Consider the following 12,247-nt stretch of genomic DNA (forward strand, 5'->3'; position numbering starts at 1 on the left):
TGGAAGAGTGGCTCCCAGGGGTCACACTGTGAGGACCATTCTTGGGTTGACAGCTAAAGGGAACACACTTTCGCTTGAGGATTCAAACTTAAACTTACATGTATTTCTGCCCTAGCCCTCAGCCCACTACTGTGAAGAGAACTAGGGTTCTTACAGACAAGTCAGGGTTAAAGCATCCATACATATCTTGTTCATTTGGTCATGAAGCCTGAAATAAAGTCTCTGTTTTGTCTCCTTGCCTGAGGTGGTGTCATCTTTACAAATAGCTAATGTGAGACTTTCTCCCTCAGGTAGACTCCCCATACATTCACATCAGCCTAAGGTAAATGTGGTTAGAAAGGTAAATTGACTTCTCTCCTCCCCAGTGTGCCTCACTTTTGGAAACCTCAGTAATCAAAACACTTGCCCAAGGATAAGCCTGAAGTACATATATGCATTCCCTAATTTAGGAAAGGATTAAATATGGGTCATTTCCTAGAATAATTAAAATGTGATCTCCACACTACCTTTCTTGGTATTCTAACTATGTAAAAGCATATATTCCTTATCCAAATATAAACTACATTTCTATAAGATGATTTTTTTTAGCTAGTGTTTTTAGTGATCCGTGTGTGGCAGTCTGTTAGTTGCCCTTCAACATCTACTCTCCCCTTCTTCTTTAGTAATTCCCCCCTCCTGGATTCTTAGCTGGGCACATAGCTACCTAGACCACAAAGTTCATTTCCCAGCATCCCTGTAGCCAAGCATGGCCTCGGATTGAGTTGTGGCCAATGAAACTCAAGTGGAAGTGTGGTGTGGCAGTCAGTGACCAGGACACCTCTTCAAAAGACAACAGGTATGTGCCCCTCATCTTTTTCTTTCCCTTTTCCTTTCTGCCTCAAGGTGGTCACTAAAGATGGCAGAGCAGCAAGCAGCCCGTTCCCACCTCTTTGAGCTTCTTTAACATGATAGTGAGTCATGTTTAAACCACAGGGTAACCCTAATCTTACCCACAGCCAAACCTGATCCTAACTGATATCATTTCCCTGCATTAACTCACTAATACAATGCCAATTCAGACATTATGTAGGAACAGCGTGCGCTGAGTTGGCCTGAAGAAGGTTCCATGAGGAACAGGAGAACAGATCACAGCAGGTTCTAATTCCACTCAGGAGAAACGGCCACACTCTAAAAGAAGTCAGGAGTCAGATTCACTTCTACCAGTCAGTCTCTTCCCCTGAAACCCTACAAACTATGTAGGACTTAAGCCATGGAGACTCTTTGGGTCTCCTATTGTCTCCGAAAATTAAGCAATTCCTGTGCTTAACAAAGACTCCCCTGTCCCATGATCCTTGCAGGACCTACCTATTAGCTCACCCCAGTTTCTGAACCTATCTTGCCATGCCTTCTTCTGGCCTTGCACCTTCCTCCACACCATGTCCTGCCTCTCCTTCTAAAGCTCTAAATATGCCGCCTTTCATATAGGAAAATCATGCCAGTAAGACACTAGCTCAATATGGTTTTCGAGGTGTTGGAATAGATCTGTACTGACCTATCTTTTTTCCCTCAGTCCTGTGCTCAATAGCACCTCCTGCAAAGTCAGTGGTCAGGACAGACTAATGGGTAAGATCAAGGAGAGAACAACGCCTACCTGCTCACCCCTGTAACGTGGGCTTGCTGGGATCACGCAGCTGACTAGCCACAGGCATGCCACCTCCTCAGGGAAGCTGCTTTTTGGCCACTTGCCCAACTTCCTCACTTTGGAGCCCCTCAGCCCCAAGGAACAGAATTTTCACATTTTTTGTAGTTCGTGTGTTCCCCAAACTGCTCTTACCTGTGTTATGCTACTGGCACATTTGAAAATAGATGAAATTTAATTTGGGGTCTTTGGCCTCCTTTTTCTAGGCCTTTCCTTAGCACTTCCACCTGTTCCCCAGTGCTTCCAGGTGCCAAGAAATCACCATTATAAATAGCTTTTATTTATTAGGCACTTACAATGAGCCAGGCATTGTTCTAAGAGGTTTACAGGGGCTAATTACTCCTAATCATAACCTTGTGGCATACATACTGGTATTGTCCATTTCACAGAAGAGAAAACAGAGGAACTAAAAGTTCTGGGAAATTGCTTAAAACAAAATCACCTGGTTAGCAACTGGTGGAGCCAGAGTTTGTCCCCAGAATCTACAGCCCATGCCCTTAACCATGACACAAACTGCCCCCATCATCCCCCATCCCAATTAAAGAATCTTCCCGAGCATCTGATAAGGACCCTATGGCCACTGCTGCCTCTGCACCTTGGCTTATGCTGTCCTCTATGTGGAATGCCCTTCCCTGTGTCTTGTCATCCTTTGAGGTCCAACCCAAATGCCACTTACCCCATGAAGTCTGACTCCCTACCCTCACAACCCACTTGCAGCTTTGTATCCTATGGAATTTCCTTTGTACGTCTTCCATGGATTGAACACGTCCCCTAAAGTTCATGTGTTGGAAACTTGATCCCTGATGTGGCAGTGCTGGAAGGTGGGACCTAATGGGAAGTGTTTGGGTCATGGGGGCAGATCCTTCTTGAGTGGATTAATGCCATTATCGGAGGAATGGATTCGTTATCACTGTAATGGTTTCCATATAAAAGAATGAGTTTGACTCCCTCTTGTGCTCTCGCTCTCTGTCTCTCTCCCTCTCTCTCCCTTTGCCCTTCCATCATGAGATAATGCAGCAAGAAGGCCCTCACTAGGTGCCAGCCCCTTGACCTTGGACATCCCAGCCTCCAAAACTGTGAGCCAACAAATTTCTGTTCTTTATAAATTACCCAGTCTCAGGTATTCTGTTACAGCAGCACAAAATAGACTAAGACAACATCTGTTAAAGAATCCTGCCAATCCATAATTCTTGTGGCTGACTCAGAGATTGCAAACGATTTGTGAACAGGGACCAAGAAAATCTATGAATCCCATTGTAGAATAAGCACCTCTCAATAAACTTTGGTCAAATTCTCACTAACATGTAAATGGCTGATAGGACTCCATGTGTTACCTTTATTATGTGATATTATATTTTAACAGAGACAAAGTCCTAAGCCAGGAATTCAAGTTACTGTGACAACATTTTAAGAATTAACAAGTAGGAAGAATTTTTTTTTCCTACATAGGAGAGGCTTTACCCTTGAAAATAAGGTAGGGAACCTGTCTACTTATTAAGCTGAATGTGATTCTGCAACCACAGATAGCTTGAGTGCTTTCAAAAGAAAGGGTCTAGGTTGTCTCCTTTCTTTGTATCCTCAACGCTCTCACCTCCCCCTAGGTACTCAGAATCCAGGGGAACAAAAAGGCTAATACTGGCAGAAAATGAGCTAAACTGAGATTCCTGGTGAACTGTCCAGAAAATGAAACACTCTTCTTTCACAGCAACAGCAGCTGCAATTTCCTCACCTGGCAAAGGGCAGAAGTGGGTTATCACAGCATGCCACCTGTCTGTGGGGCCCATCCAGAAATACTGTTCAGTCCCTGCCAGCTCATCTCAGGGCCAGGGCTGGGTGAGCTGATGTGTGTGGAGAGGCCTTCTCCAAGTGCTCCCCCAGCTATAATTAGAATATTGCATGAGGATTTATTTTTAAGAAACACGAGCACCAGGATGATGATTCAGCCGGGTCTGCACTTGCCCAGAACCTCTCAGATCCAGGGTTATTATTTTAGACTAAGCAATATATTTCTCTAAACCTCCCTCTGGTCCAAACAAGGCAAAGAAGTGAAAGGAGTTTCCTTTTTCAAGGCTCTCTGGCAGCATTGTTTTAGAGGAAAGGAGTAGGAGACTAAGTTCTCTTCGACCCATTTTGTAGAGGAACAAGGGGCCCTTCCTCCTCTCTCCACACACAGAGATAATCCCAGCCTCATCCATTGTCACGTAAATGTATCCAGGGTGACCTAGGGTGAAAGTATGATGACCTGGTCCCAAGTCTACTCTTAATCCCAACTACAGGTCTGCATTCCAGGAGTCCGCTGGGCAGAGGCTGTTTGGAGGGGGAGGTAGGCTGGGGAGAGCAGGGTGGTGGTTCCATAGAAAAGTTATTCTGCAAAAAATACTACTAGTGTTCGACACTGCTACCTAAATTTTGACAGTTGCACATCGAGTCCCTCAAGTGCTCTAAAGCAGCCTCAGTGCCAAGGAAGAGCTCAGCCTGATTGGATGCTGCCAGCAGCAAAGTCAAAAGAAGCTTCAGAACCAGAAAGTGATGGCAGCATGTAGGGGGACCCATTTAGCTGTCCTGCTTGTGGAATCAGAATTCTATTTTTTTTTTTTTTTTTTTGGCAGCTGGCTGGTACAAGAATGGATCCCTGGATCTTGGTGTTATCAGCTCCGCACTCTAACCAGCTGAGCCAACCAGCTAGCCCAGGACTCAGTATGCTAGAAGGGATGTATGGTAAATGTGTACCTCTGACATTAACCTCTTAGGTTCCAATATTAAGGGTGTGAACAGATTAAATTAGGGGTGCTGTTGGCCCAGCATTTACAAGTTTAAGCAGAGACCCCCAGCTCTCCTCTCTTGTCAAGTCGGACAGGAATCAAATGAGGCCAGCCCCGATTTAGGATTTATGGCCTGTCTGGGTAGGCACCGGAGGCAAAGCGCAGCCTTGGCTGCAGGAACACAGGGATGGGGGAAAGTTCCTCCACACCTGTCAGCCTTGTTCAAGGCCAGTCCTGCTGCTCCCTCACATTCCTCACTCCCCATGATTGCCGGCACCAGTGCTGGCAGCTGACGGGACAGACAGCTGAAGTTGCTGCGTAAACAGAGAGGCCTCGGCCAAGACAGACTTAGATCTGAAGAGATTCTCCAGCCCTGTGCGCATCCCTTCAAGCCCTCTCCAGGCAGGGGGCTCTGGCCAGTCCAAGAACCATAGGCCGCTGTGCCCTGAGATTCCAGGACACAGCTGCCAGGCTCTGATCTCACTTCTTCCTGTAACCGAGAACCCCTCAGCTCTAGGAACCCTTGCCCTGTCTGGCCCTGGGGAGCTCACAGAGGCTCTTGGCTCACTCTGCCTAAGGTGGTCTTTTCTGAGAAGGCCCATCATTCTATCTTGGTTTCTCCATGCATCCCTAGGGACCCTGGTCATATGAAATCCCATGGGTAAGTAACAGGGACAGTCATCAAAGTAGAAACTGCTCCTTCACGTCATCTTGGAAGTTTTGTTTTTCCCTCCATAGCCTTCCTTGTTTTCTTCTTTTTTTTTTTTCCCCCTCTCTACCTTCCACGCTAAGAGAATTTTCTCCATTCCACCCTGGGGATATTTTTTCATTTGGGATCTAAGAAGAATGACTTCTGGGGCCCCATTCAAAATATCTTCAATATGATTAGACCATGGAATCAAATTTATTTCCTATGACTTCATTAAACAGCCGCTGCCTTCACTCAACCACATGCCTGGAGATCTTATCGCTCCTGACTGAATGGAGCAGGAATTCCACTGTGCAGCTTGTGGCCTGCAGCGAAAGGAGACCTTATCTCAAGCCAGGGCTTATTAAGCTCTGGACCTGAAGGGTCTGTAGCAGGGCGAGCAGAGCCTGCTAGAGCCACCAGCTGCCACAGAGATCAGTGATGAAGAAGGGGAATTCAAGAGGAATAAAAGGAGGAAAAGAAACATGAACAGCAAGGAAAAGAGGAGGAGGGCCAGAGTGGGGACAGGAGTCCTGCAAGAGAGAGAAGACAAGGAGGTTCTCATGGCTCCTTGGGGACTCTGGCCCCCCCAATTCAGAAGAATGTTGCACATGGTCACTCCAGTGGGCTTTCATGCAAACACAGACAGCCAAGCCAGAAATCACCATCTGCTCACCGCTACTCTCCCAGGCCGGGTCACGGCAGCAGGCTGAGAGTCGTGAATTGTTAGAAACGGAAAGGACCTCTGACAGCGTTCGTGCTTCTCGGGGGGGGCACTGCTGGCACTTGAGGTGGAATGGCTCTTCATTGGGCAAGGTGGTCCTGGGCTTTGCAGGACATTTACCAGCCCCAGCCCCCGGGCGCTAATGGAGAGCTTCCTCACTTACCACCGTGAGAAACAAAAACTTCCCCTCCCACCACGCTTCTAACCCTCTTCCCCTAGAGCTGGTCCCGGTTGAGAACCACCATGAACACCCCTCAGTGAAGAGCTACAAGGCGGTCGAGGCCCAGAGTAGGAAAAGAGTTGGTTTAAATTCACAGCAGGCCTTTGAAACACAGATCCCAACCTCCATCTCCCTTTCTCTTTAAGAACCACAGGAAGAAACCTGACTGGTCTGTGTAGAAGGGGCTTTAAACACTCCCAGGGGAGCAGAGCATGAGAAAGGACCGCGGGTGGAGGGGTGGGGGATCCCTGTCTCCCTCTGAAACGAGGTCTCAGCTGATGCCAGTGCAGTCGCTGCCTGCCCGCCCGCTCTGCTGACTCTCATCAACCTGGTGACACTGATCCTCCTTTCTAAAGGGATTATTCCGATAATTGACAAATGCAAAAGTGGAGAGGAATTCAGGGCTGGAACTAGCTCCAGCTGGAGGGAGGAGGTGGGTGGGGCTATAAAGCCACTAAAATTATCCACGTACAGACTGGGACCCCACAGCTGATGGGGCTCTCGCCTGTCGTGGTAATTTTCCACGCTTTGCGCCACTCCCAAGCTTCCATATGACACCCAACACATTTAGAAATGACTTGATGGCCTTATGTAATGCTGAAATAATAGCAGAGTGACAGAGTCACCAAACCCTTCCTAGCCCTGACCATCCTACAGTAGGATTCCCGGAGTTTATGGAGTTACTGGGTCATAACCACATTTGTCACTTTTTCATTTCCTGACCACAAGCAAGATTCCCTGGAGAAAAGCCTGCCCGGTGAAGGCCACGAGTGGAAGCTGAGAGGCTGCTTCTCTCTAGACACACCGCTAGGAACTAGGGTGTCCTGGGCTCCAGTCTGCAGCACTGGTGGGAGCCGGCGGCTGGGGATGGGACAGCGGTGCTCGGTTCCTCCTGTGGCCCCGCCCCCAGCCCTTCTGTTTGTTCTCAGGTCCTGCATCTCTCTTCCCTCTCCTCCTGCACGTAGCCCCCGCAATCCCTTCCCCAGCCCTGCAACTCAGAAGTCAAAGTTTAGGAGGAATTGGGGAGAGAATCTCCCCTCCTCATACACTTCAGTCCATTTTGAAACTGCAGCTGAGATAACTGCTCTCTAGGTCCCCTCCCAACCTCCGAATGCTGGGAAAAGGACAGGAGGTGGCGAGGGCGTCTGCCACGCACAGCCAGCGTAGGCTTACCAGACTTGTTCATGTGAAATCGTCCACAGGAACCTCAGAGCCACCTAAGCTCCCCTGATGGGCAAATTGTTCAAGCCCACCTGGCTCTAGTTGTTAAGGGGAGAACCCCAGATTCTGACCCATTGGGAGGACGTTATGAAGGAGGACTCCAGGGAATCGGTGCTGTTGCCCAGAGAAAGGGCTCTGAGGCAGGGGCATCAGTCGGGGGAATTCCAGGGCTGGTTGCAACCATTCTTCAATTTTTTTGAAAAGTTTATGATTTCTCTGAACCATGAGCCACCACCTCTGTGCTCCTGGGGCCTCCCCCACTGGGGCTGGGATGGACTTCGGGTACAGAGGGAGGAAGGTGATGGAACAGAAGCAGGTCCTCCTTCCTGCAGGCTCTTCCTGCAGGTCCTCCTTCCTGACCCCTTGGGTGCTCACTCCCTTCTCCTGGCCTTCCTCCCCACTCCCAGGCCCACTCTGATGCTGCAGGGGGGCTGGAGGGGAGAGGGCGATGGAGCTCCAACACCGGAAGGTAGTTTGCACTCGCAACCTCGGCAGTCTAACAGCTGTCTTCTGCAGGCGCAGGCAGGGTCGCTTGCTTGGTTGTATGACAGAGTGGTCAGAGATTAGGGTATGGACATGGCCTCGGGGAGAACTGAGAACTAAGTTTCTCTGTCTGGCCCCCAACAGAATGACCAGTTGGGTCCTTCCCAGAGTGACTTCACTGGGACCCAACCATGGGAGCGAGGCCAGGGTCAGACTCTTTAACTTCACCTCAGCAGCCTCATTATCCAGAGGCCCAGGCAGAGCTGGGCAAGGCTGAGCCCCTAAACCACACCCAATGGCCTTCTTGCGCAGAAAGGACAATAAGTCAGATAAAAGGTGCTTTAGGAGCAACCTCCTATTGCTGGGTCACTCACTTTATGATGAAAGACCCTCCGGGAAGGGCTTATACAGTCATAGTCCTCTGAGACAACTGCTACTTTGTTCAGTGACAGCAATTAATGGATGTTTGAATCAGAGAGAGAGAGAGATAGGATCAGGGTTAGGGTCAAGGTCAAAGGTCAAGGTGGTGGTCAGCATCAGGGACAGGCTTAGGGTCAGGAGGCGACATGTGAAAGCTCTGAATCTATTGCCTAAGAGGTCAAACCTGTGCTGAGCCCTCCTGATCTCCAGCCTGTCTTGCTGCAGGAGCACCCTCCTCCGTCCTCCCCACTGCTCCCCTCTCCAGCCCTGGATGCCAGCCATTTCAGCCGAGGCCTTCCTGACCAAATGCTGAAGCCTGGGATTGGCAGTGGCATGTCGAATGGGGGCAAGTAAGGAACCATCCCTGGAACTGAAAATACTTCATTCTGTCCTATTTTTCCAAAAGCAGAAATCCTCCTCTGCCCTGCCACCTCCCCAGAGTCAGGGGACCTGGGTGCTAGCCTCAGTCCCTCACTGACCAACTACAGGACTTAGTACAAGATAACAAACCCTTTTTGTGTTCTGGCTTCTTCATTTGAAAACGAAAATCATCAAATAGTCCTTCCTTACTCTATTTCACTGATAATAATATGGTTGTGTGAAGGCAGTTCACCATTAACAAGTCATTCCCATTGCATTATCTAATTCAGTCCTTACCGTAACCTTGTCAGATAGGTGGGGGAGGCATTTTTATCCTCTTTTACAGATGAGGAAACTAAGGCTCCCCAAGGACAAAGGATTTGCTCAGCTGCATGGCTAAACCTCAACCACTGCGGCCTCAACCACTGTGGCCTCAACCACTGCGGCCTCAACCACTGGGGCCTCAACCACTGTGGCCTCAACCACTACCCTTGTGCTCTGTACCACGGTCCCCAGCATGGCAAGAGGCTCATGTGACACAGCACGCTGCTATTATTAAGAAAAGTAGTATTTTTTTCCTACTATAATCATGGCTCAAATATCTTGCCAGTGGATTATCACTGGTTACTTTGGGCATCAGCATCTCCAACCTGTCATTTCTTAAGTGGGGCATTTGGACCTAAGAAGCAGGTGTGTAATCATTAGCCTCAGGGCTAAGATGGGAAGATAGAGGTAGCCAAGGAAGAGGATGAGTTGTGGCTATTTCTGATGTGACCAGCTACTGGTGGTGATCACACTTTCTGCTGGGCACAGAGGACTACAAAATTTTAGGAAATCCACAATTTCTACCAATCCCATTTTATGGGTGAGAAAACTCATGCCCTAAAAAAGTTTAAGACAAGTAGCTGAGCAGGTTCCAGACCTGTGTTTTCTAATTCTAAGTCCAGTGCTCCTTCCATGCTGCCTGGATTTCAGGGTAGTTTTCCTCTCATGCCATTTGGGACTTATCCACTTGAGTGCACAACCCGTAGTCAGTAGACGGGAGCAACGGGGGTGATGTGCATAGTGGATCCTTTTCCATAGATGACCCTCGAATAAGGGACAGACCTCTCTTGGAGATCACTGTCAGGTTCAAATGCCAAGCCCAGGACACAGCTTTGTCCCCATGGGCCAGAACGACCACATGAATGTGTGTGTTGGGTCTTGAGTTGGGGAAGAGGAAATATTACTCACGACTTGTCTCGCCTGCCGAGCCTTCTCGGGGGGCTGGCTTGTCTCCTTCGGGGGGACAGGGATTTTCCCCGGCTTCTCACTTGGGTCGGAGAGTGGGCACTTGCAGGTTTCAAGATCTGAAGGAGGTATAAGGAGTTAACCACACTGGTTCCTAAAGGACGCCTATCCCCATGTCCTCCTACAGCACAGCATGCCAGCCCCCAGCCCATTCACGATCCCATGGTTTAAAAGGCACTGAGTAGGAAGACTTCCAAAGGAGGCTGGAGACACACACGTTCCTCTATCATCCTGAACTGACAAGAAGCAAAGGCACCACACCCCAGATGGGATATGCGTCATCACATTGTGCCTTCCTTTCCATGGCAGAAAGAGGGACAGAGCCCATGCCTCAGCCGCCTAGGGCTGTGTTCAGTTGCTTGGCAAGTTTCTCTCCTCGTGAAGCAAAGAAACCCAGAAACCAGTCTGTTCTTCCTTTGACTCTCTTATCCAATGCACGTGCACAGAGTGGTTTCAGTTTGTCAAGAATCTCCACCCAGTCCCACAGAGTGAAGAAGACACGTGTCCAGGTGCTAAACACAGCCAAGCCTGCAGTCAGCATAACCCCTTTCTCCTGTGGTCTTCAGTGTTTTCTCTTAGTGACTCCACAAGCCCTGGCGGGACACGGACAAGGGGCCATCCTGTCACCTTTGGAGGCAAACTGGGCTTATGAGCATGGTCTATATGAGATCAGCACAGCAAATGCCCCCTTGTTTGCTGTTATGACACCAGGTTAGAAATTTTGCCAGATGGCTTTGCAACTTACAAGGCAAAGCAGAGACAGAATATGACTCTGAAATAGATTGTAAAGCAGGGTGACCAACTCCTCCTGGTTTTAGTATGGAAAAACTCACGTCCTAGGAAACCCCCCAGTTCCAGGTAAACTGGAATGACTGGACGCCCTGTTACAAAGACAAAACAGAACAAAACTAGAGCTTCGCTGTAAAATGACTAACATTTTAGATCTGATCTCATAGAAGGAATTGCAGGCCAAGACATTGCTTTAACTGTGCCATCTCAATTGATTGTAGCTGTATTTTGAAGTAGTATGTGCAAAGAGAGACTTTGACCTCAAGAAAGTTTTGACCATCCTGGAAATAGGGGACTGGAGCAAGAGGGGGAGACAGAAAAAACCGGAAGCGAGCCCTCCCACATCGCTCATATTTCTCCCCCAGCACCTACCTTCATTCTCATGTCCCTGGCATATTTTTCCAGCTCCTTCCTTATCTCTGCCCTCAACATCTTTGAGACGTTGAGGACCAGCTGCTTCCACTCAATGGGTTGGAAGCTATGAGGCTCATGGGAGACGTACAGCCCAATCTTGACCTTCTTGACCGTGTGCAGGTATTTCTTGTAGGAGTCTTCAAAGTCAAAGATGAGGTCACTCAGAGTCCGAAAGGTCAGTGGCTTGTCCATCAGCTCAGCCCTTCGGCTCATACCCAGCGAGCCGTAGCGGCCATTGCAATAAATCCCCAGCACGACATGGTGAAAGTAGTTTCCTGAGAAGTAGGTTTTAAAGCTGATGGGGAATCTCTCAATGGAAGGCTGTCCATTGGTTAAGTATCTTAGACAATCTGAGTCAAGGAAGAAAAAGGAGCCCTTGAAAATTCAGAGATTGGACTCCCAGGAAGGGAAAGTGGCCCATGGGGGTCAGTGAGTCCATCCCTCTACCTCTGAGCAGGCCCACGTCGAACTTTCCAGGCCAATCCTTTCACAAAGGACTCACTCCATATCTTTGAGCACCTACTATATGGTACATACCAAAGCCAAGTTAATATGGGACAAAGAGGAAAACTTGCCATCTTCTTTAGTAATTAAATCAATGTAAAACAAATCAATACCAAGGCGCTTTTTCTTCAGTTCTCTACAGGAGATGAGGAGCTATTAAAGATTTATTTTTACAGTCGGAATGATGTGCTCAGACAGCTGTGTTTGTGACAGACTAGGAATTGAAGGCCTATGCAATGGTCCAGGTAAGAAATGAATTCAGTAACAATCTCTCACCGTGACCTTGGTTTTGTCCCATGAACTCCACAGGGTGCAGCTTCAAGTAAACTGCACCACTGATTCCATGCCCTGGAATGACAGACAGAAGGCATCGCAGTCTCTAGCCCATCTTGAAATCCCACGACAGCCCTGGCGAGGCTGCTGTGACCCTCGACCCAGCTTTCCTGGAGAGGGATATAGGAAACTCATAATGTCACTCCTCTGCTGAAAACCTTGGGTGACCCAGAGTGTTTCTAAGGTAGATAATAATCCAGGTCCTTAACATCGCGCCTTCCACGTGGTAAGTGCTCACTAAGTGGACACAGTTCTCCACCCTCTGAGAATTTGTCTTCACCATTTCTTGCCCCCATGCCAACTCATTTTCCACACAGTGGCCAGAGAATGATCTATTTCAGCCAAAGTTTGGTATATGACC

At 48.6% G+C, this 12,247-nt stretch overlaps 1 protein-coding gene across 2 annotated transcripts in view; it reads right to left on the minus strand.

Annotated features, from left to right (window-relative positions):
- VASH2 (vasohibin 2) overlaps positions 1 to 12,247 on the minus strand; it is a 34,549-nt gene that overhangs the window by 3,776 nt on the left and 18,526 nt on the right. For both annotated transcript variants that reach the window (XM_063114570.1, XM_063114569.1), the window contains exons 6-7: positions 11,008 to 11,389; positions 9,790 to 9,905 (exon numbers count right to left, since the gene is read on the minus strand). In XM_063114570.1, coding sequence (XP_062970640.1) covers positions 9,790 to 9,905; positions 11,008 to 11,389 — 498 coding nt within the window. The remainder of the gene's footprint in view (positions 1 to 9,789; positions 9,906 to 11,007; positions 11,390 to 12,247) is intronic.

This window comes from Cynocephalus volans, chromosome 11 (genome assembly GCF_027409185.1).
Source record: "Cynocephalus volans isolate mCynVol1 chromosome 11, mCynVol1.pri, whole genome shotgun sequence".
Classification (NCBI taxonomy): domain Eukaryota; kingdom Metazoa; phylum Chordata; class Mammalia; order Dermoptera; family Cynocephalidae; genus Cynocephalus; species Cynocephalus volans.